Genomic DNA, 26,064 nt, shown 5'->3' on the forward strand with positions numbered 1-26,064 from the left:
CGCCCTCTCAGTTCCTAATACCATTGTCGTTCTTCTATTATTGATTCAACTTAAGCATGGTTAATCAAAACAACTTCTTTTTTTATTTGTAACTTTTTTATTCTTCAGCTTCCTTGCGGAAATCTTGGTTTTAACAAGCAAACACTACCCTGACCGGGCTCTCGCCAATGCTCTCCTATTCACAGTTATTATTCAGTGTTCAGGTCTGTCATTATTAACTCCAATCCTTCCCATGAAGTGGCCTTAGGCAACTTGTCATTGCAGAAAAATCTGCCCAAGTCATTAGTTTGATGCTGTAAACTGCATTTCAATACCTGTTCGCCTCCAATTACTGGACTCCCAACAGATGGACAGGGACTATGGAGACATCCTGGCATGGCTTCCAGTCCCCAAGGCCGACTGCCAGCCAGCGCAGATGGACTGTGTGCGCGCTTTCAGTTGAGGGATAACTTTGCAGTGATCTTATCAGTGAAGGTTTCAAGTTTATTCCATCACCTTTTGACTACTACCAATGTAGCAATGCTTCTAAATGCATTCAATGGAAATACATTTTTTGATTTATTAACTAAAAAGACATTTGTTGCACAGGTAGACAGATTTGAAACCAACAAACGAAATTGCATGATATTTCAGCGACCAAAGGGTATTAAGACTATTATTTTTTACCTTAACAATAGTTAATGTATGTTGGACATGACCCTTTTTAGAGGAATTTCCCAAAAACGTTTAGCTGTTTGTCCTCATAGAATTTGCCTGCTTTCTTTTCATGTCCTTAGGACTCTGGGCCCTTTAAAACTGTACTCCAGCAACAAAGTGCAGACAATCTTCCAACACATGCCAGGATAGGGTGTTTATTTGATTGGATTAGGTGTTGTACCTGTGAGTGTCCAGTACAAAAGGTACACCATATACCCAGGGCGGGTACTGCACCAGCTAGTAGTGGGACACAGCACGGACTGTACCACCCACCAGAAAAGCCCGTCAAACATGTCACATGCTCAGGTTTGCCTTTCTCACTCAGTAGCCAACACTGAGGGAGGCTTGCACAACGACCAGAGCAGCCCTAGGGTAAATACTGAGGGGTGGAGAAAGGGGTAGGTGAGTGGACGGGAAGTTAAACCTGCTTGTTTACTGCCTGGGTAGGGACAAACCCCCATGTGGGTTTTCCTTACCTAGGGGGTTGGCTCCTCCCATGGGACACCTACTGGATGCAGCTTATTCTCTCTGGATTGTCCTTCGCACGTGCATTCAGTCCACCTGCTGCGGTGGGATCACGATATCTAATGTGCAGTCCTATTATATCACATCTCACCTTGTGGTCAATGACTGGTGGTACAGTGATCAGTCCGATCCCGCCTATGCCATTGAGAAGTGTGCAATGGGGGCACGGTCGGTCCTGGACTATCTATACAGTCGGGTTGGGGTGGAGCACCTGCCTCTGGCCACCAGAGTGGTTATTCAATTATGGAGGCTGATGACACGTCGATTGGGTTGGGGGAGTAAATTGACAAGGGAGACACCGCTGTGGTATGGAATGGTCTTACGTCAGGTCAAAGGGTTACTCGGGTTCAGAGAGTGGGACCTTATAGGCTTGTCCACATTGGGAGATATGATGCAGGGCACAGCTTTGAAGTCTTTCCAACAGATGCAGGAGGAATACCACCTACACCGGAGTCAGTTCTTCAAGTACCTAAAGTTCTGACATGCCCTTTCCCCAATATCCAAGGCTTAGCGTAGCTGTCAGAGTACACCCATTGGAGGTTAGGCTGCTACTGGGGGGCATGGGGCAGCATAAGATTCAGCAGTTATATCAGTCCCTAGTAACACACAGTCCTATCACATTACCGGTGGCGTGGGCGGGAGACAGAGAAGATCTCAACAATAATGACTGGACGGTGGCCTTAGGCACCGCCCAGGGCCTTGCAATTTCATCATGCTATCACATTATCCAATTCAAATACTTGCACAGAGCCTACTACACCAGACACTGTTTATGGCTCCCCTGTATGCCTCCGCTGCAAGACTGAGGAGGGTACCTTTCTTCATACAGTGTGGAGCTGAATGGCACTGCAGTGGTTTTGGCGTAGGGTGACCTCTAGCTTAGCCTGGGTACTAGACTGGGAAATCACTTTGAACCCTAAACTGGTCCTTCTCTATAGTACAGAGGAGATCGGTGGGAACAGATGAAAGCAGCATCTCTTGTTTCTCAGACTGGAGCTGGCCACGCAGGACATCACCCAACATTTGAGGGTGGAGTCTCCTCCCTCGGTGAATGGATGGAGAGTAGCCACGAAGGGGTGCATGGGGATGGAGGTGGGGGTCTTCAAAGCAAGGGGTTGCCCTCAGCGGCATGGGGAAATTTGGACGAGATGGGTACATTTCCATGGTATCCTGCTACCCTTTGCTTAATCTGCTGACGCTGCTTTAGAAAGAGAAATACAGATATGGCTCGGGTGTACAGCTATGGCTCGGGGAGGGGGTAAAAGTCTCACAGTGTAGCAAGATATGATATTATGGGTGTCGTTGCCATCCGGAGCTCAGGGGGGTGCTGTCCTTGTTACACTTGTTTATTGGAGAATAGTTCTTTGGATCCATGAAGGCCTGCTGTGTTGTAAATGATATCTCAATGTATTGGCCTATCAGGCCTGAATGTGCACAAAAATTTCAATAACATTTGTTTCTAAAAAAAAAAAAAACAATCTGCATTCCACGTCCTCATGGCTGACAGGACTGAAATCTAGGGGAGACATCTGTAGTTTAAAGGGAGACCCTTTGAACCACACCCAACTTCAAAGGCACACTACAGTATAACTGCTGGTGCCATACTTCAGCAGGGCAGAGATACATTTGTGGGGATGTGGGGGGGGGGGGGCGTGAAGGGGGAGAACCTGGAACTATGTAGTGCACACTGCCAGGTCAATCTATTGTGCACAAGGAGGATTACTGCCATTGCAAGGTACTGCATGTCCTTCCTGTATAGTGGCTGGCCTAGGCTTACTACCTGCTGTTGTGTGGCACCCTGAAGTTTGCTCTCCAAGGGCTTGTTGGCTTGCCCCCTGTTATTTCGGAGGACTCAGACATCGAAGATCTCCTACAAGGGACCCACACTGTCTACTTCTGACACCTGGAGAGCAGTGCCCTGTTAAGTGTCCACATAGTTTGCTGGATCCCAACTGGTAGAGCAGTGTGAGCGTGTAACTAAGAATAGTGCCTGAAGAACGGATTCCCGAGTGCGGAGCCCCAGAAACCGTGCCTTATCTAAAGCATGTGGATGCTGCATCGTGGGGACCTCAGCACACACAAGGGTCATGTTGGTGGTGAGGGGATTCACCGGTTGCAGGATCAAGTGTGGACCACTTCATCAATCGTGCTGCATCCATCTCGTGCAACACGCCAACTGTATGCGGTGTCTGATTCACTGTTACGCCCTCCCCCGCCCCCCTAGGCAGGGGCGTAACCGTAGTAGTACCTCATTCTATCTCATGAAGTATTGTTGAACGCCTCAGCCAGACTCATCCCAGAACGCCTCAGCCAGACTCATCCTCGACATCCCACGAACCAGCCACATCTCCGGACATCTGAGAGACCTTCACTGGCTCCCCGTCAACAAAAGAATCACCTTCCGCCTCCTCACCCACGCACACAAAGCCCTACACGACCAAGGCCCGAGCTACCTCAACAGCCGAGTCAACTTCTACGCTCCCAAACGCCACCTCCGATCAGCCAACCACGCCCTCGCCGCCGTCCCCCGCATCCGAAGAGCGTCTACAGGAGGAAGGTCCTTCTCCTACCTGGCCGCCAAGACCTGGAACTCCCTCCCGACCGACCTGCGCCTGACCCAAGACCACCTCTCCTTCAGGAAGAAGCTGAAGACCTGGCTGTTCGAGCAGTAGCGCCCCCCCCCCCCCCCAGCGCCTTGAGACCCTACGGGTATGTAGCGCGCTTTATAAGTGTCACTGATTGATTGATTGATTGAACATGCCCCTGTGTATGTGACCAGAATTGTCTGTTGCAATAATTCTCATTGCGTGCCAGGCGTTGTGCCTCATTTCCAGGGAGGTGTGGAATTTGCAACTCTTCATTGTGTGTGACTGGAATGGTCTGGTGCGACCCGTATCAATGCGCACCAGACGCTGTGCCTGGGTGCGACTGACTGACTAGTACCAGAGTGTGTCAAGAGACAGAGCGACCCCTCTGTGCTTCGCATGACTGGGCTGGTGCCAGCAGTGGAGCCTGCTACTTAAAGGCGGTGGGGGGAGGGCTGGGGGGGGCGAGTTGTGGGGGAGGGGTGGGAGGAGTTGGGAGGGAACGAAAAAAAAGTATAAACAATCACATACCTGCAGGCCAGTCGCTGTCTTTCGGTACTTTTCGGCTCTTCAGTTGACTGCAGGACTCCAAGGGCAGGAAGCACACAGGCTCCCCTAGCCAATCACAACGCTGCTTTACAGCAGAGTTTTGATTGGTCTGAGCGCAGTGGTTCGGCACTCAGAGGGGGACTGGGAGGCTGTGCATGTTCTCCACCCAGGCTGTACAATACAGCCTGGTGGAGAACAAGCAAAGTGTGCATGACTGTTTGGCTAGCCAAGACGGCCAGCCAAACCACTGAGCACACTTAAGAGAGTGCTCACCACTCCTACCCTGCTCCTCTGTGACAGCTAGCCCTGCCCCACACCAGCTGAGCCACGACAGAAAAATAAAAGGATAATGACAATTCTTTATCATTTTATTTTTCCTTTTTGACCTGCTCACAGAGCAGTGGGGTGATGCTCCTTCGCCGAAGCGGAGAAGCCGCTGCTAGGTGCCAGAAGGCCCTTGTGGTACCCTTTGGTGTGACCAACTATTGCCCTCAGCCTGCTTCAGCTCCGCATCCTGTGGGTGAACTTCCCGAGGGGAGGCCAATCCCCATCTGATGGCTGCCTCCTAATTAGTCCTGTTACCTACCTCCTCCTGCTTCTTGACTAAGTGTGACTTCGGCCACGTCCGGGGAGGGGGGTAGTGGGTGCAGAGGACGATGGGTTATCTCCAATTTGTGGGTGTAGGATAGTCTAGGTGAGTTGAAGGGAGGCTTGGAGTCACGGGGTCTGCAGTGTTTTATCTACTGGCCTGCTGGGTATCAGTGCAACGCATTAGAGCACTGAGTGCATATGTTTATGAGTGTGTTCTGTATGGACCTGCCTGATACCTGTTGCATTGCATATTGCTGCAGAGTGTGATTGTGTTTGTGTGTGGGAAGGACAGTTTGCGAACAGCCTGCTTTAGGAAAGCCTTGAAAACGTGGCTTTTCAACCGAGTTCCTTAGTGACAAGAACACTCCTGCTGGTTTTTGCGGTTGTACCCGCGATGCTTTCTTAGCGCCGGGACGCCTCTGCTTGAGGTAACTGTTCGCGCTCTAATAAATGTTGTTATTATTATTATTGTTATTATTCACGGCACTGGCTGGTGGTGTTACCTTACACCTGATATTAACAACACAAAAAACCTAGGGGTCTAAAAAGAGGATGTTTAAGAACCTCTACATTGAGACCTGGGTGTCTAAGTTAGTACGTGGAGTGGTGTGGCTCACTGGTTAGAGGCGGCAGACTCGGAAGCAGAGGACGGCCCGGGACCAGGGTTCAATTCCCGACGAGGCAGGGTCGTGGACCAGGGTCAGTGGACTTGATAAATCTCGCCTCGGTGCCTACTCTAACCAGGGATCACACTCGGCAACTCAGGGCATTAGCTTGCCTCATCTCCACAACGGCCCCCCACATACGCCGGGGATGCCTGGTTTCACCTTGGAGATACCCAGTAGGGACCATCTCACAGGGAAAGCCAGGACGGGTTCCCCAGCGGTCTACAGCGCGGAGATACCCCATGTGGGGTGATTCATGCGCTTTACAAGACATCATTACAACCAGAGCAAGCCTAGACTAACTAATTCTGACTAAGGGCCTGAAAATTCACAAAAGTAAACCAACAGTGATTGTGGAGGAAACACATTCAGGATTCCCATCAAAAGATTGTATGATCAATATTATCATTTGGTCATCCTTCAAGGGTCTGATGTCTCTAGATCATTGAGACAAAGATCGCACACTTGTCAGAGAGAAGGGATTGAAGCCCACAATCACTTTAGGACCAAATAATACAGATTTGATGAGATTAAGTGCAGTGCAAAAAGAAAATGTGTAAGTAGTGAATCTAAAATAGGATAGAGAACCACCAATAGGAAATACTTTATTAATGAAGAGGCCTCTTCCTATTAAAACCAAGAACAGTGCAAAACCATATGCAGTTTAACCAAATACCTGCATTGGGGCCAACATGTTTCAGCCTCTTGGGAATAGGACCCTAGGCTTTCTTCAGGGACTCTGTTCTATCAAGTAAATGCTACTGCGTGTAATGACTAACGTGTGAGAAAAAATCATAATGACATTAAAGGATATGGTTTTCCGTCATCTGTTTAGTACTTCTCCGCGTCAACTGGTGTTTCGTACATCCAGTATGTCCGGGGAACAGACCTCACCTCTCCTGGACCTAGCTCAGGAACTGTGAGACCCCGCTCTGTCCGTCGTTGTCTCGAGCCAGTACTGAGTCAGGGGGAGGCCTCATTATGATTTTTTCTCACACGTTAGTCATTACACGCAGTAGCATTTACTAGATAGAACAGAGGCCCTGAAGAAAGCCTAGGGTCCTATTCCCAAGAGGCTGAAACATGTTGGCCCCAATGCAGGTATATGGTTACACTGCATATCGTTTTGCACTGTTCTTGGTTTTAATAGGAAGAGACCTCTTCATTAATAAAGTATTTCCTATTGGTGGTTCTCTATCCTATTTTAGATTCACTACTTCCACATTTTCTTTTTGCACTGCACTTAATCTCATCAGATCTGTATTATTTGGTCCTAAAGTGATTGTGGGCTCGAATCCCTTCTCTCTGACAAGGGTACGATCTTTGTCTCAATGATCTAGAGACATCAGACCCTTGAAGGATGACCAAATGATAATATTGATCATACAATCTTTTGATGGGAATCCTGAATGTGTTTCCTCCACAATCACTGTTGGTTTACTTTTGTGAATTTTCAGGCCCTTAGTCAGAATTAGTTAGTCTAGGCTTGCTCTGGTTGTACTAACTTAGACACCCAGGTCTCAATGTAGAGGTTCTTAAACATCCTCTTTTTAGACCCCTAGGTTTTTTGTGTTGTTAATATAATGGTTAAGAGGAGTTTAACCTAGGCGGGTCTTAAAATACTCCTTAGACCCTCCACCACTAAGATTGTTTGTATATACCTTACACCTGATGTCATTTTACCATGGTTGGGCCTAGTCCTGCTAGTAATAATTCCAAGTGTGATTTATGCCCAGAAATACATGATGTTTATGTTGTGTTGATTGTGTGTTTTGAACACAAACGTTATATACATACATCCCGTGTGAAGTCTCTTTTGTGACACTCAGTTTACTTCTAGTGAGTGAGTGCTGTGCCAGTGCTTTACACATTGCCTCTGCGATAAGCCTGACTGCTCAGTGTAAAGCTACCCAAGGGTGAACACAGGTTATACAGTGTGAGCAATCAAATGCTTCTGATGGGAGTGGTAGGTTCTGCCTAGCTGGGGCTTTGCCTCAGCCAACCAGAAAGTGGCAGTTTCAACAATGTAGGAAAGCTATAACATGAAAAAGAAGAATACTTAGTCTTAGTGTACAGATTAAATAGAAGGTCGACTTATTAATGAAATCCAGAATTCACTCTTTGTGAAAGTTATCAGAGGAGAGATTGTCATTTTTGCTATTATGATGGTATGGCAGCATAGGGCATTGTACAGCACTCCGGTGCCTTCTGGCTAGATTCACACTATAGAAATGTCATATGCATTCCTATTAAAAAAAACCTTTTGCTGGCATGTTTACTACTAGGAAACACTAGAAAAAGAATGGATGAATTACGGACTACCTCTTTACCATGTAATGTGAGATTTTACTACCTCTTTACCATGTAATGTGAGATTTTGGACCCTGTCCTGGGCGCAGTGCATAGTTTATAATTATTGAACACACTCGTTAAGAGAATACTTTAAGTAATCCTTCACGTGGGTGGAGTTGGCACTCTGCATGTTTTGATGAGCAACTGAAGCCGTATGTCTTTGTAGGGTGTTTCTTGGTTGCATCCTCAAGTAGATATTATGTGGATACACATGTTGAACATTGTTGATATGCTCCTGAGCATCACCTGCCCAAAGTGTCATTTTGGTGCACTTTCCTCTCTAACATATCCTAATACTTTGTTTGATGTTGTGAAAAAAGCTAACCATGCCGGACTTACTCCTTCCATTTCGTGTGCAGAAGACACTTGGAAGATGATACTGGGGGTAGAATGAGGCAGACAGTACAGAATTGTGCCTACCAGAGTTGCAAATTTGATTTTAATATGTTTGTTGGAAAGGGAAAAGGCTTCAATCAGATGGTGCGGGTCAAATTAAGAAAGAGACAAACAATCATGAAATCTTATTTATTTAGGTCACAACTGGCTTCTGAGAAGGTGAAAATCTTCTCCCAAAAGGCAGCTACACCACTCTCGCAGCCACTTTTTTATCTTCTTAGGAGGTGGTGGATTCTCATGAGATGTTTGTTCCCCAGCTGGTACCTCCATGATGGAGTTCACATGCAATACTACTAGAGCTATCAGTACTGAAAGATCTTTATTTTGTCCAGGGGGTTCCTAAATGAAGACTTTCAAGACGTATGCATTCATTGGCGGCATGGAATGTTGGTTAAAATCTGTGGAAGAAATAGTTGCTCAAAAAGGACCATTATTGTCCCGGCTTGCTTTAATTCCACTATCTTGGTAGAATCTACACTTTGTAGACCAGTAATAGTCACACAAACCTTTATGCACAATAAAGAGTCCTGATCATCTTCTCTCCCATTCATATCTGGCCAGACTAGAGGTCGGTACGATTCTGCGTTTCAGGTTTTACTGCATGGGCCTAAATCCCATGTTCATTTGGGCATTTGCTGTAAACCGGTCAGTGAAAGATGAAAGTTTGCTTTAACGCCCTACTATCCTGAAATGTCCACAGGAGGTGAAGGAGCGATTTGGGGACAAAAGAAAAACATATCATATTGCTAATGCCCACAGTTATTCAAAGGAATAGACTGTTGTTGGACCTGGCCCTTTTTGGCAGGTTACCCAGAAACTTTTTTTTGCTTTTTCCTAGCCTATTTCTGTAACCTGGTGTTGGTGATTTTAGGTCTCTTCGCACTTTTTCACTGTGGTTCAGTGTAAAGTGCGTGCGCTCTCTGTGTGTGTGGTGAGAGTGACCTACCCTCCCATAGGAATGCATGGGGAATATGTCTGACCATGGTACTTCCTGATGCGTGGGGAGTGCAGGGTCGAGTTAGGTATGTGCGAACTCGTGAGATTCAATGCTGCGTAATGATGTATGCGGCATGATTGTGTCTAGTGTGGAAGTGCCACTTCTAGAAGTTGGCATGTTTGTGCAGTGAGTGTGCTGGCACGTGATTGGCTGGAGCTGGCTGGTGAGCCTGGCTCCAGGAGTCTGGAGGGGTCTGCCCCAGTGGTGAGTGGAGAGATTAGCATGCTGATGTGAGGGAGGGGTGCACCTGGGACCTGAATAGGGCAGGGCTTTCCCCCACACAATGCTGGCTCCGCCCCCTGTGGTGCGACTGATGACCCTGGCCTGACTAGTGAATGGGAGGGTTGGCTGAGCTCATCAAGAGTGCTCCCAAACCAGCTGCGCCTGGTTTTGCCCACCACCCTGCACCTTTAGACAAAGGATTGTGCTGTATAAAAAGGGTGCTGTGACACCCTGAAGATGTTCTTGCTTCTGACTCGAATCTGCCAGGGGCATGCTGCTGCTGGGGCCCAGGGGAAGGCTTGCCTCCCTAGGCCATGCACAGCCCCTGGATCCATGGAGGACTTCTTCTTTGGACCCTTTTTGCTTGGCCTAGGAGGGCTCCAAGACTCTCCCTGGCTAGGAGCTGTTGGGCTCCCTCTCTTTGTCCTTGGGCTTGCTTTCTAGCGCTTGGGGAGAGCTGTAATTATCCCCCTTGCGCTTGGGAGCGCTTTATGTTCCAGGCAGGTGCCCACCCTGCATTTCGCACTGCCAGGGACCTTGCCGCTATTTTTATTATTTAGATTCCAAGCGGCTGCCCACGCCGCATATTTGCCCTTTATTTGTACTTTGAGAGCTGTGAGGGTGCCTACCCCTCTCACTGTCCGTGAAGCAATCACCGATGCAGCCCGAGCCGCCTTTGCAGTCTTCCCCTGGGCCGCCGGCGCTGCCTAGCGCGACCCGGAAGTAGTGGAAGAGGGCGGGGCCTGGTGAGCCTTTGTTCTGCTTCAACCTGCCTGGGGGAAGCCTTTGGTGTTTCCTGCTTTTCCGGTCTCCCGTATGGAGAGGGAGACCGGAGATGCCTGCCTGCAGCCTACAGGAAGAGAAGGAGGGGCGCGAGGCACAGTCCCGTGCCTACCCCCGCCGCAGCTCTGAGGAGGACCTGCAGCCCCCGCCGTCGCCGCCTCCGGCAGAATACCAGAGCCGGTGAGTGGGTCCAGATGTTGTTTGTAGCAGAGGGGGAGGGTGGGGGGGCAGAGGGCACGTTGCCGGTGCCCGCCACTCCTGCCAGCGATTTGGAGCCCACGGAGGGCTCTGGGGGCATTTTTGTTTATTTCGAGCCCCGAGATGCTCCACAAGGTGGCAATTGTTTACTTAGAGCCCGCGAGGCTCTTCTGAGGGCCCAGTCATTTGTCGAGCCACGAGAGGCTCAGGGGGCATTTCTTTTGATCACGAGTCCCTAGTGGGGGGACTCCAACGACAGTGCCATATTTGTTTTAGGAGCCTGAGAGGCTCAAGGGCATGTTTTGGGTCAGAGCCTGTGTGGCTCCAACGTGGGCTATATTTCTTTGAAGGGCCCAGGTTCTAGGGCATGTTTTGGGTCAGAGCCTGTGTGGCTCCAACGTGAGCTATATTTCTTTGAAGGGCCCAGGTTCTTGTCCCCATGTTTTGACTCATTATGATTATAGAGCCTAGAGGGCTCCAAGGTGCACAGTAGATTTCAGAGCCAGAAGGCTCCAACAGTTGGCGCAGTCCTGTTCTAGGGTCAGTGGGGACCCTGTCGCAGTTTTGGCTGATTCCCAGCTGCCCAGCAAGTAGTGGTCAGCTCCACCGTTTAGGCTTTTTGTTTCTTTTAGGGGGACCTGTTCTTTGTGAATCCCGGAGTGAGTCGCACTCCCTTCACCCCTAACTTGGCCTGTCACAGCTGCGCAGCACTTAGTGCCAGCTGCAACGTTTAGGCCCTGTTGTTGTTCCCAGCTGCCCAGCAATTAGTGGGCAGCTGCAACGTTTAGGTTTGCGCCAGTGGCACACCCCTGTCTGGCGCTGCATTGGCAGCGCGCCCTGACATTCTGGACAGAGGGCTTTTTGAGTTCCTTTCTTGAGATGGCCAGTTGGCCAGGGGGCTGGTATGTGATTATTGCGTAATGTGATTTTACTATGTTGATGATAGTAATTGCCTAAGGTGATGTTTGCGCAATGTGATTATGAGGTTATTTTACCTATGTAGGTTTATGTTAGTGAGAGTTTACTTCACTGTGAGTTACATCCCTAAATGTGAGTTATGCTTAGGGGGAGAGTCTAATGTGTTTAGACTAGTGAGAGATTGCCTACTGTAGTTATACTGTTTAGGCCTAAATGTGATTATGCGCAATGTGCTTTGCCTTTATGCTTGTGTTATACTTCTAAAGGAGCTCATGTTTAGAAGTTTGCTTTGCCTAGTATGTTATACTAGAGAGGTTATGTGTCCATGCGTGATCTATGCCTATGGTTATTAGTATGGCGTAGTGTGTACCTACCTGTTACCAGTGGTTACTGGTTGTGACCTATAACTGTTATTTTGTGCTACACTTATTCTATGTTCTAGAAGTGCTATTTCTGCTAAGTGCTGATTCTGACAGTGGCCCATGTGGCCCTGTCCTGGTGTAAATAATCCCGTGTGAATATTGCCCGTGCCAGTTGGCACAAAATATATTGTGTGATACTATCTGATGTGTTTTGACAATACAAAAGTTATTTTTATATAACCTTGTGTGGAGTTCCTTTTGTGGTGTGCCTAGGATGTTGTTGCTGTTGTGTGCGTGCGCACATGCTTTACACATTGCCTCCGGGATAAGCCTGTCTGCTCGTGCCAAGCTACCAAGGGGGTGGGCAGGGGTTATCTTGGCGTGTGACTCCCTCGCCCTTACTAGAATGGTGGTTTCTGCCTGGCTTTGGCGTAAGCCTTAGCCAACCAGAAATCCCAGTTCTAACAAATGTCAAATCAAATGCCTCTGCCTGAAGCAGAACCGAGGTGCAGATTAGTAATCTGAATCAGTGAAGAGAAACAACCCTATTCAAACTGACCCAAGCCTAGGGTCTTTAGTGTCAGACGGAAGGAAGTCACACACTGACATAGTACAGAGGGGCAACAGCTAAGGCCAGGGAACCCCCTCTTTATTGCTCCTTTTGGCTCCTCATCATAGGTTTCTTATAAGAAAATGTAGTTCAGTCATGTTCTCATCAGCCGGCATCTATGAATGTATGCGACATCGACCCAGGTGCCTTTTTCTTGGAATCTTGAAGACATGCTCCCTTTGCACTGTGGCACCGAGAAGAAACCGCTCAGTAAAGCACCTCACCCTTGTGGAAGAAGAAATATAATTGAGAGGTCAAGTGTGCAGAGGATGCAGGGCTGAGAGTGTAGGAAAGATGTACATGTACCGTAGGCTTCAATGGTTAGAGTTTTGGAGCATTCTTAGATCTTATAAATACATTAATTGAAAAAAAAGAATTTAAGTGGGAGTTGAGGTTGCATTGTGGGGCTCTCCTGTAGCTACTGACTTCCCTCACCTGAACCAAAACGTGAAGCACAGTCGAAGAACCAATTTCAAAAGCAGACCCGAAAAAATGGTCTCAGCACTCACTACCTTGGAATTGGGGCAGGAACCTTGGTTCATTTAGTCAGTTGCCAGATGCTGAGACACGGCAGGGATTTGGTAAACGGAAATCGGATTGGTTTTCCAACAGCATTTGTAAGACTGGACCTGGACATGAAATGACTATGTAAAAACACAAACATACCTCGTATTTAGAAAAACGTCCCCATCACGAGCATTTGGTTGGAATATTGCGCGAGAATAGGCTGATGTACGCATGCATGCAAGCCACGTTCACTAGAGTGATTTTTAGAATCATCTTGACTAGAATGTCCTTCACCAGCAGTGGCGACTGCAAGTGCTGTGCTGTGGTATTTTAACATTAGGAGACAGGTAAAGTAACCACGTTTAACTTGATGCTTTAGCAGCATTACTGCTGATTAAAAACAATGTCCGGTCATTATCATGGTTTTGGACTGCACTCGTTTTCAATCTCTCATTTCGTTTAAAATGTCACTATCTTCTTGCTTTCCAAGTCTACTAATAGAGAAGTCTCAGATCAATCTTTTTTAAATACAATTCTCATTCACTTTTAAAAGTTTAAATTATTTCTTCATGGCTTGTAGTGAAGAATGTATAGGGTCTCTTTGTAACCTGAGAACTGTCAATGAACTGTCAACTAAAAAAAATGTTTTTCTTCCTCACAGATCTCAGAATTTTCAGGAATGTGCCCAAGTAGTTTGACCCCCTACATTGCTGTGAATGTTTTTTTTTTAACTGTTTATTTGTAGATACATTAATAATATTACAACTTTAAAACATGTCTTCAGATGGAATCACCACGACAGCAGGCTAGTATTGTTGCTTGAGAATGCACAAGAAATGTAGTATTTCGTTTAATACAAATATTTGACAAAACTGTGAAGCGAACGTGGACTTCTGTTGAACCGTCAGACAAAAATGAGATCTGCTCCAGAAGTTAATGTTGGCTGGCTTATTAAAATTGATAATTTTATGTAAAGACGTGTCTGAAAAAGCCTTTATACATTCTGAATAAAAAATATTCCAATATTTTTATGTCACCTCGATGCACACGTCAAATGCATTATCAGCTATTATTAGCACGTTGTAGACACTGCACCCCGTTCAATGAGTATCAATTTGCTCGACAATTACTAAATTATTCAAATAATCCAAAATATTGAGTCTTGTTTCTAAATTCTGTAGCCGGAGGGCCATATGACACTTACCTAAAGTTAGAGATTTGTGGGTGGAACAGAATATGATCGCCACTGTGTCGGCTGGTGTGAAACCAGAGCTTTTCCTAAAAAACAGGATAGATAAGATAAGTATCACGATAAACAAAACAGATGCTGTAAACCTCATTAGCCCAAAACAATCCAAGAAATGCAAATAATTGTTTTCCAAATGTTAGTGCCACTAACAAAATTCAGACAAAGCTTTAGGTTTAAAAATACTAGTTTCTAAACCAGAACGATTGGAGCAATTTATCCATTTTGAAAATTAGGCGTCAATGTAATATAGACCTGCGCAAGGGTAAGTATCAACAAGTATATTTCCTGCAGAGTTTATGAGTGACACCACAGAAAACGAGTTCCTAGGGGTACATATCCCCTAGTTGATATTTTCCCATCTAAAATGTTATGTTGGGTGTGGCTCTAAGTTCCATTTTTAGGTCTCGCCTGTCGATGCGCATGCGCATCGAGCTTGCGAGACTATGGGGGCTTATCCACTCTTGAACCAACTTGCAAGGAATCGTGGCGATTCCTTGCAGTGCACGAGAAATTTAAGCTCAATGCGCATGCGCATTGAGCTTAAAAGCGCGTGCACATGCCCCCAGCCGCCTGCCTTGCCTACTCTCTCTGTCACAGCCTCCCCCAGCTCCGCCCACTCACTTCTTGATTGCACGGCCGCTAGGCGGTGCCTCCCCTACTCTCCTCCCCCCTCCTCCTCCTCCTACTCTCCTCCCCCCTCCTCCTCCTACTCTCCTCCCTTGCCTGCCGTGTCGCACCTCTCCCCGCTCCGCCCCCTCCCCTGCCCGCCGTGTCAGCTTTCGGGAAAACAGTTTGTAAATAGAATCTTTAAACAAGCTTCGTCTGTGGGTATATTAAGATCGTAAAGTGCTAAAGGCAATATCCTACGCAGTTTAAGGTCACCGAGTGGATTTAGACAACGGCGTGCAACAATATAGCAAAACGTTTAGAATTAGAACAGCAAAGTTATGGTATGGGTATTTTTATAGCGCTAAGTACCTATAATGAGACTCAGAGCCGCTTTATCAGTGCACGCAGATAGCAACTTTTGGATGGAACAGAGCTGTCTGTTGGGACAGCAAACATGGTGTATTGAGCCACCATGGCACATTATTTTTAATTAGTCCACATTACAAGATCGCTAGCCGAGAAGTCTTTAACAAATATAGCGCGTTTTGCCTTAAGACTCACATAATGTGCTTTGCCGCGCAGTGCTTTTTCCTGGTTACCGTTCCTTCTTGAGAGTTACTTGTGTAAACAAATATGTGAGAAGATGGAAACAAGCGCCGGAGCCAGACCAAATGCATCCAGAACCACCTTTGCACCACAATATCCCTGCCTCTCCGTCTGCCACCAGAGCTAACACAAACACATGCCCCCAGCCGCCTGCCTTGCCTACTCTCTCTCTCACAGCCTCCCCCAGCTCCGCCCCCTCACTTCTTGATTGCACGGCCGCTAGGCCGTGCCTCCCCTACTCTCCTCCCCCCTCCTCCTCCTACTCTCCTCCCCCTCCTCCTACTCTCCTCCCCTGCCTGCCGTGTCGCACCTCTCCCCGCTCCGCCCCCTCCCCTGCCCGCCGTGTCAGCTTTCGGGAAAACAGCATCTCAGCGTAGTCTGCTGTGTTAATCCTTAGTTGTACTTGTGAGTTAAGATAATAACTTCAGTGGTATCTGGCCAGGCGCACAGTACATATATGTGCATGCACATGGGGCACAGGGTTGTACTTATGACACAGACACTTGTACAGTAGTAAACAGTAGACAGAAATATCCTCACAATTTGTGCATTTGTTCGCGTAAATTTCTATGTGTCGGCACATCACCTCCTGTTTCCACACAATCACAACACAGGACTGTTTTCCAGGCTGTTGGGGAATCAAGCAAAGTGCACAGGTCACCTCACGCCTGACAGTGGCAATACGACTCTGCAACCCAGCACATAGCACGCCAACTACCAAAGAAAGTAAAGCAATAATACGAAAAAAGAAACCGGACTGGAAAGTATTACCAAAACAGCAGACAAATACTGCTTGCTTATACCTCAGCTTCTTTGGTTTCCTGTATCTGGAAACGGTTCCAAAGCAATAACAAGCCACATTGAAGACATTTAAGAACCACTGTTGTCTCTTCCTTAGCAATAGCAGGCCATTTATGACGTTTCGACAAGCTTCGTCTGTGGGTATATTAAGATCGTAAAGTGCTAAAGGCAATATCCTACGCAGTTTAAGGTCACCGAGTGGATTTAGACAACGGCGTGCAACAATATAGCAAAACGTTTAGAATTAGAACAGCAAAGTTATGGTATGGGTATTTTTATAGCGCTAAGTACCTATAATGAGACTCAGAGCCGCTTTATCAGTGCACGCAGATAGCAACTTTTGGATGGAACAGAGCTGTCTGTTGGGACAGCAAACATGGTGTATTGAGCCGCCATGGCACATTATTTTTAATTAGTCCACATTACAAGATCGCTAGCCGAGAAGTCTTTAACAAATATAGCGCGTTTTGCCTTAAGACTCACATAATGTGCTTTGCCGCGCAGTGCTTTTTCCTGGTTACCGTTCCTTTTTGAGAGTTACTTGTGTAAACAAATATGTGAGAAGATGGAAACAAGCGCCGGAGCCAGACCAAATGCATCCAGAACCACCTTTGCACCACAATATCCCTGCCTTTCCGTCTGCCACTAGAGCTAACACAAACAATCAAAAGAAGAAGTGAGAGGTTTAGGAGCTATGACGTGTGGTGCAAGCACAGGCATCTTTGCTGTTTAATGTTACTTAAAGTTGCATTCTTTCAGAGGAGTGCCTGTCTCCTCGCCCTTCGCTGCTTTGTATTGGATGCCTCGCCACTTTCTTCCTCCTTGCATCTTAAGTTTTGTTGTGGATAAGGCTTGAAAGTTTAATTATTTGCACCCACTGGGCTTGAACACAGAACACTGGCATCATTTGCTCAAGCAAACATTTTTTTGTCTTATAGCAGTACAAACGTGGCTTTTTCCACCTCTGTTTTTCAGCGTTCACCGTATTGCTCCGTCGGCAAGTGTTGTTTTATCACATAATCTGCAGTTCGGGATCATGACAGTTTTAATGTTGAACAATTGCATGCTGTTTCCAGCTGGAGCAGTGTTTTTGTGGAACTCCGGTCACATTGAGCCTCCGGAACTAAAGCCGCATGCAAGGATGGTGGAGTTTAGTAACCATAGACTGCTTTTTTTCTGAAACTTATTTTGTTTCTGTGTTTACCTGGGTAAATGCTCCCCAGTGGAAGACGCTGTAAGGATGCAGTGCATTTTCACAAAACTAAACGTTTGTATTTACAAGCCTGTTTCTTTTTATAGTAATGTAAATACAACACATATTACATTACAAATGCTATAGGTGTCACATTTGCGAAAGGGTAAAACTATTGGCATTGTAAATGACAAAGCTATTAATTTTGCTGTTTTCAAGACCAACAAATAAACAAAAAGAAAAGTCATTTACAAAACCAATAGCTCCAACTTTTCTAATGCGAGACCTATTGCATTTCCAATGCTTGTTACCCTTGAAAAGTCCTCTTGAAAAACAAAAGAAGGGAATTGTGAGATGTGTCAAGGGCAGAAGGTGGTGGGAATAGCCGACAGTAGCAGTGCCCCTCCCTCACTTCCCTCGGGTGAGGAGAGGCCATGGGAGAGGGGGCGGTGCAACAAGGCTGCATACACAAGGTCCAGCGGTGTAGCAAGCAGCAGTGCAGCAGGTCCAGCGGGCAGCCAGCCATGCAACAGCTGCAGTTTATTTAAAAGATCACCAGCTCAAAATTTCATTAAGCATGCACCGTCCTGGGGCCCAGCATGTTATGAGACAGCCCGAGAGTCACTGTCTTGATAGTGAAACAGGCACTGGCACACCCAGACAGGAGTCGGGCAACAGCAGAGCAGAGGCCAAGTATTCAGAGGATGTGTACATGGGGCGTGGAATGAACTGATTTGCTTTTTAGGTCGAGCATTTGAGACTTCTTATATATACTTTAGTATGTCCTTATATGTGTATGTACTTTGTGGGCCCTGGAGATCATCCCTAGGACTGTTTTTTCTGTTCAACTGCCTCTATTTAACTGTCTTGATATAAAACGATCAGTAGAGGTCAGTAAAACACCAGAATTGCTTTCTGCTGAGGACTTTCTTTTAAAACGAAATTATTTCTGGCAACTGCCTCTATTTAACTTTCTTGTTTGAAAACGACCAGTAAAATACCAGAATCACTTTAGCATTCTCTAGATTCCAGTCCATAGAAATTGTCTTCCACGAGCACCCGTAGACAATATTTTTGTCAAATCTTGTATTTTCAGTGATATGACCACCGAGTGCCCTGATGTTATAATAAAAACAGAGCTTTTGACTATACCATTTCCAGCTTAAAGGCAATATTTCTCTCCATGTGTTCCCATACCTGGCGGGTCACGCAGTTTGGTGCTAACTTTCCCTCCATGTTAAAAAACAGTAGATGTTGCAGCACCCAGGCTTATGTGCTGCATAGCGGAATAGATATAAGGTCCCAAAGGCGAGACCGAATGCATTGCACATACTTGTTTAATTGGGTGACTGCAAAAACAGATATTCAATTACGCACTTCAAACCAGTGCCGAGGCGGCGTACTGATGGACTGTGCTGCACGTGCAGTTTCTGGGACATATATATAAGCACGGATCCAGTCACGTTAGAGCCTGGTGCCTGCATACACCTAAGGAGGAGAGAGGGCTGTGCTGGATGGTACACACCCAAGGGCAAGGGCAAGGCTGGACTGTGTTGAGGCATTAAATTATACACCGAAAAGGTTTTCCGCTTTACACTTTTTTAAGATTGACAAGGTGTGACAGCTGTCCTCGACAAAAGACACACCTCCTTTTAAAAGACCAAGACAGTTTGAAATGGAAGTACCTGGCAATACAATGTTTTGCCTCTTGTGAAATAAAAACGGAGGGTTGCAATTTTGTACAAAAACATTTTCAGAGTTAAATATTGAAAACATGCATAGGTAAAGCAGAGAGGAGGCTGTAGATAGTGGATAAGAGAACAAATACACACAATGTTCAGCAGAAGGCCTTTCTTAAGGCTAGGATATCAGAACTCTTTGACTTAACAGAGGAGGGACTGCTTCTTTGAGGAGGCCTTAATATTGATTTAGATCCTGTGAAAGATCCTACTCCTCAAAAGGAACTGTAGGGAGGGAGACCAGCAGCATTGCTGGCCTGGAGAGCGGCTGAGTGTGGCTGCGCTGGTGGATGACTAGAAGTATATGCACATGGGGAGGTAGATTGCATTAGTCATCAGCCCACAAGACCTATGAAAGACAAGATTACTTCCTCCTGTCAACTAGGCTATGCACAGATACAGACGATATTAGCATAGGCAATATTGGCGCGTCAGACCATGTACTAATTAGCACACATTTGCATAGCAATCAACGGGCTAACACTGCGAAGCCCAGTTTTAGAGTGGAGATCTCTCAGTGAATTAAGAATTACATGAGCGAAAACGACACCCCGGACATCTACCCATGCACGCTTTGGGATGTGCTAAAAGGGGTGGTCTTTAAATACGTAGCAAGACATAGGAGATGGGTAAAAGCAAGGGTAAGGAAGACCTTGCAGAGCCAATTAGCATACCTAAATGGGAAACACAAAACATCTGGCTTGAATAAAGTATTTAAAAAAAACAAGTGCGACCCATATGTCCATGCGAACTGGGTATTAAATTATAGCTTACAACAAGTGTTCACATGGAACTCATTTAGAAAACAATCTTATTTAATCGCACATTCTTATTTTGTGTTGGTTAAATCAGAGGAGAGAAAAGAATAACAATAAGGCAGGATATATCTGCCGCAAATGAATTTAGACAACACAAATACAATTATTTTTCAATTAAAGGAAAGTAGCCAACTGGATGTACTAAATTATACTAAATTCAGCCGAACTGAGTAATACATATATTCATTAGTTCAGCCAATTAATATGACACATATTCATTTTAATTATGATGAAAAAATAAACTCAGTGAGTAGTGGTTTTAAAGAGACGAGTGACATATAAGAACTCAGTGAAGTGACCAAATCCAAACATATATTTTAAATAGACATTATAGTGACTTAAAATCGGAAAAGGGTAGTTATTGGCATGTACAACGATAGCTGTGTACTTTCTTTTCAATTCCACAGAAGAGGCATCAGATTGTTCTCAGGTTCATTCTTTAATAGACTATCCCTAGGTGGTGTTGACGACGTTTCGACCCTTCTTGAAATAGGAGGGTGTCTTCAGGACAGGAATACCCTTGGGACTAAGAGGAAGCTGTGCTCCCATTAGTGCCCACAGAGCACGTTATTTTAACATCTTCTGGATTAGAGTGGATAGTTCTCCTTCGCGACAGGTCTGGGAGTGCCGTGCAGTTAATGACTTCTCGCTGTGAACCATTTTCTGGGTATGGCCATGCAAGGTTGTGTGATAACATCTTGATAATCAGGCAGGACCCCTGTCTATCATTATGCCGTCAGGAATAATTGCAAATCGGCTCGTCAAAGGCAGAGGTATGAGGCTTTGAATTGCGATGCTGTAATAGACTGCCCGTCGTTATTTCATTTCCGATCGGCAAGTTGCAGATAGAGCAGTTGGCTCGATTGCACTCCGCGTACCGGTAGCCTTGACTTTCGTTGAATAAAGTATGGCGACAGGTTCTAGCAATGAGCATTCAGGTGAAAGCACTCGATTATGACAAGGCAGAATATGAGTTAACGAGTAATATGTGTAAATATGCATCAGTTAACAAGTTGGGAAATTACTAATATTGCAATTAAAAGGCAAAAATCCCAGCTGAGATGGTACACAAAATTAGAGATGAACGTGGGGAGTCAATAGAGAGCGATAGACATAGATACTTTCATAAAGTTCTATAAATCACTCTATAGGAAAGAAAATATCTCCCCCCAAGGAACTGATGTGTACTTGGAGAGGCACTTTATGTACAAATTATATGTATATTAGAAATGACCTCACTAAGTCAGTGGAGGTGATATTTGCAATTAATAAATAGAGGAAGTTAAGGCTCCAGAGCCGGAGGGGTTTTATAAAACATTTTGCACCTCTCAGGCCCCAATATTAACCAACTTATACAATAGCTTCAGGGGGGTTGGTGAAATAATCGAAACAATGAAAGAGGCGTCCATAGAGCTTATCCCTAACCAGAGAAGGATCCCTCATTCTGTGCGTGTGCTTCCCCCTGAAATAATTTCCATTTGGGCTTTATACCTGCCCTACGTTGCACGTCATTGAAAACGCCCAGGAGAGACACAAGAACACCCTGCTGCTCTCGTTGGACGCTGAAAAGGCGTTTAACAGCGTTGAGTGGATGGAATGTGCTCTAACCACTATGAGCTGTGGGCAAGTTTCTTGAGTTGGGTGCTGGCCAGCTATCACTCTTTTAGGTTGACTGAACCCACTTCTGAGACATTCCGCGTCAAGTGAGGCACCAGACAGGGGTGTCTAATCTTACACTCTCTATTTACAATCACGTTGAAACCACGGGCAAGGGCAGTCAGAGCATGAGGAAGGACATAAAAGGTTTTAAAAATTGGACAATTACTAAATGTTTGCGGATGATAGATTGGCCTTGCTCCGAGGCCCAATTGATTCAGGTGGGCAGAATTTGAATAATATCACTCAATATCAGGCTTTAAGATTAATACAGGAAGGTTGTAGGCACTCCTTTTACATCCATTTCCAAATCAGAGTCATGATCTTCAAAAACTGCTCCCAATTAGCTAGGAGGCTGACGTTTGAACTTGTCTGCGGGTTAAGCTACATCACTCTATCAAATAACGTTCAACTACTCCCAACTGGCGAAAGCATTGAAAAATGACTTGCTGAAGTGGCATCTGTAGAATTTGTGTTGGCTTGGCAGAGTGGCCATAATTAAAATGAAGATTCTCCTAAGGTGCTTTACCATTTTCAAGACCCTTCTGCTCATCCTGCCTCATGGCAATATTAATCAATTATAGTTTACAATAAACAGCATCTGGAGGAACAAAACCCTAAGATTTGCAGTGAAGAATAATGAATATGCTACTTACCAGTATGCATCTGTTCTTGGCATGTAGGGCTGCTAACATTCATATCTTAGCATTAGATCGCCGCCTAGTGTTGGGTCCGGATGATCGCACATTGTTGTCCTGGAAGAGTCTTCGAAGTATCCTGAGATAGGTGGCTCCTCCCCTGGACTACAGTGCGCATGGGCATCGGCTCCATCCCCAGATTGTTTTTCGCCATTGTGGCAGAGGATGGAGTGAAAAGTGTAAAGGATGTCCATGCTAATGATTGAATACAATAGTATATCTGCAGCTGCGACAGGCACCGGGGAGGAGGGTGGGAGATATGAATGTTAGCAGCCCTACATGCCAAGAACAGATGCATACTGGTAAGTAGCATATTCAGTTCGAGGCATGTGGGCTGCTAAATTCATATCTTAGCATAGAATACATAGCAGTCCCTCCATCAGCGGCGGTTGCCCGTGCCAGCTGCAGAAACCTGAAAAAGTGTCTTGAGAACAGCCTGTCCTACAGCCGCTTGCTGTTTGGAATGTACATCAACACAGTAGTGTTTTGTAAAGGTATGTGGTGTAATCCACGTGGCTGCTCTGCAAATGTCCTCTAGAGGAATGTTTCCTAGGAAAGCCATGGATGCCCCCAATTTGCGTGTGGAGTGCGCCTTTGGGGGTATTGTTAAAGTGCGCTTGGCTTTTTGATAACAGATTTGAATGCACTTAACAATCCATCTGGCTATTCCTGCTTTGGAAATCGGGTTGCCTTTGTGTTGTGGTGAGAAGGCAACAAAAAGTTGTTTCGTTTTCCTAAAGTGTTGTGTCCTGTCTATGTAGTACATCAATGCCCTCCGTACGTCTAACGTATGGAGCATTCTTTCCGCCACTGTTTGTGGGTTCTGGAAGAATGCCGGCAAATCGATAGTTTGGTTGAGATGAAAATGTGACACCACCTTTGGAAGGAATTTGGGGTTAGTACGTAGCACTACCCTATTTGGATGAATCTGAATGAATGGCTCTTGGATTGTGAGCGCTTGTAGCTCACTAACACGCCTTAGTGACGTAATAGCAATTAGGAAAGCAACTTTCCACGTTAGGAATTGCAGTTCACACGAGTGCAGTGGCTCAAATGGTGGTCCCATCAGTCTGGTGAGGACCACATTGAGGTTCCACACCGGAGCTGGCGGTGTTCTTGGGGGAATGACTCGTTTCAGACCTTCAAGAAACGCTTTAATGGCAGGCACCCTGAAGACCGAGAGATGCTGCCTGTTTTGAAGGTAAGCTGCGATGGCGGATAGATGTATCCGAATAGAAGTGAACGCTAGTTTGCACTTATAAAGGTGTAACAGATAGCAAATGATGTTAGGGATAGATGCATCTAGCGGGTTTATGTCATTGTCTGCACAGTAAATGACAAAACGCTTCCATTTTGCGGCATAGCATGCTCTGGTTGACGGCTTCCTCGCCTCCTTGATGATGTTCATGCATTCAGGAGGTAGGTTGAGGTATCCAAACTCTAAGACTTCAGGAGCCAGATCGCTAGGTTGAGCTGTTGCGGATCTGGATGCTGAATTTCTCCATGGTTCTGCGTCAGAAGTCTGGGCGTGAGGCGCAGTCTTTGATGCGGTACCACTGAGAGTTCGAGGAACGTGGTGTACCAGGCCTGGCGCGCCCACGTTGGAGCAACTATGATGAGTGTCATCGAGTGTTGCCTTAGTTTTCTCGCCACCAGTGGTATCAGAGGTGTCGGGGGAAAAGCGTACGCAAATTTGCCTGACCAGTTCATCCATATCGCATTGCCCTGCGATTGCGGGTGTGGGAACCTGGCGGCGAAGCTTTGGCATTTTGCGTTCTCCCTTGTGGCGAACAGGTCTATGTCTGGACGACCCCACCTTTGGGAGTACGGCTGGAGTACTGATGGATGTATCTCCCACTCGTGCATTTGATGGCTGTATCTGCTGAGCAGATCCGCCATCTGATTGTCCTTCCCTGGGAGGTGTTCTGCCATGAGGAAGATGTTCCTCTGAATGGCCCACTTCCACATGCTCTGAGCCAGGTGAGACAGCTGCGGTGAGTGGGTGCCCCCCTGCTTTTGGATGTAGTACATCGCGGTCATGTTGTCCGTCCGGACTAACACCACTTTGTTGCACAGATGTACAATGAAGGACTTGAGCGCCATGAAGATCGCCATCAGTTTTAGATAGTTGATGTGCATCTTCTGTTGCTGCGTCGTCCATAGTCCCTGCACCGTGTAAGTGAGCAGATGAGCTCCCCATCCCTGGAGAGATGCGTCCGTTGTCAGGATAACCTGTGGCACTGGCTCCTGGAACAGTCGGCCCTTGCAAAGGTTGTGTGGAGTCCACCAATGCAGAGAGTTGTATGCCCGACTGGTAACCAACACTAGGTCTGTTAATTGTCCCTGAGCCTGTGTCCACTGATTTGCTAAGCACTCCTGGAGCGGGCGCATATGCAACCGTGCGTGAGGGACTATGAAGATGCAGGGGGCCATCATGCCTATCAACTGCATGAACACTCTTGCTGGAAGTGAGTGTCTCGGTCTGAACTTCTGGATTAGAGACTGCATGCTGTCTATCCTGACCTGGTTTGGTTGCGCCTTGGCCGTCAGGGTATTGATTGTCGCACCCAGAAACTGCCGGACATGTGCCGGCTGAAGGTGTGACTTTGGGTAATTCAACGAGAAACCCAGGTCGTGAAGGAGGTGAATGGTAGTCGACATGTCCGCGGCGCACTGTTGTTCCGACCTGGCTTGAACGAGCCAGTCGTCGAGGTAGGGGTAGACATGGATGTTCTGCCTCCTGAGGTGCGCTGCTACTGTCGCCAGGCACTTGGTAAACACCCTTGGGGCTGTTGTGACTCCGAAGGGTAGGACTTTGAACTGATAATGCGTGCCTTGGATAGTGAACCTGAGGTACTTTCTGTGGGACGGGTGTAGTGGAATGTGGAAATAAGCATCCTTGAGGTCTAAGGTTGCTAAGAAGTCTCCTTTGTTTAACATAGGAAGAATCTGTTGCAGTGTAAGCATATGGAAATGCTCTGACAGTATATACAGATTGAGGGGACGGAGATCCAGAATTGGTCTGAGAGATCCGTCCTTCTTTGGAATGAGGAAGTACAGGGAATATACCCCTGTGCCTTCCTCCCCCACTGGCACGAGCTCGATTGCTCCTTTTTGCAGCATCACCACCACTTCCTGCTGCAATAAGTGCAAGTGCTCTGCGGACATAGGTCTTTGCCTTGGTGGAATGTTGGGTGGAGTGGATTTTAACTCTAGACAATAACCGTACTGGATAAGTTGTCGCACCCACCTGTCTGTGGTGATGTTGATCCAGACGGGCAGGAACTGCTGTAGTCTCCCCCCGACAGGTGTTAAGTGGTCGGGGGGCAGTGACAGAGAGTCACTGGTTGCTTGGGGCAGAGGAGCGTGAATTGTTGGTCCCTCTGCCGCGTCCTTTGTTGCTGTTTCCCCTGTAGCCCCTCTTGTTCTGTTTGGGGTACGAGGATTGTGCTCCACCTCTAGGGAACTGTGACTGCTGACCCATCTGTCCTCTGGTGACTCCACGGGCACCTGAGCGACGAAAACTATTGCCACGAAACTGCTGTGATTGTAGGGCCCCCATAGATTTAGCAGTTTCGGTGTCTTTTTTAATTTTTTCCAGGGTGGTGTCAACATCTGGACCAAACAGTCTATCAGGATTGACTGGTTGATTAAGTATGGTTGTTTGAATGTCAGGTTTAAACCCCGATATGCGGAGCCACGCCTGTCGTCTCAGCATGACACTGGTGTTAATGGCCCTA

At 46.5% G+C, this 26,064-nt stretch overlaps 1 protein-coding gene across 1 annotated transcript in view; it reads right to left on the minus strand.

The window, feature by feature from the left end:
• The window catches only part of SLC10A7 (solute carrier family 10 member 7), an 872,524-nt gene that overhangs the window by 71,761 nt on the left and 774,699 nt on the right, over positions 1-26,064 (minus strand). Inside the window, exon 10 of the mRNA XM_086962267.1 lies at positions 14,161-14,234. Within this exon, the coding sequence (XP_086818393.1) occupies positions 14,161-14,234 (74 nt within the window). The remainder of the gene's footprint in view (positions 1-14,160; positions 14,235-26,064) is intronic.

The sequence above is a fragment of the Lissotriton vulgaris genome, chromosome 3_1, assembly GCF_964263255.1.
Source record: "Lissotriton vulgaris chromosome 3_1, aLisVul1.2, whole genome shotgun sequence".
Classification (NCBI taxonomy): Eukaryota; Metazoa; Chordata; class Amphibia; order Caudata; family Salamandridae; genus Lissotriton; species Lissotriton vulgaris.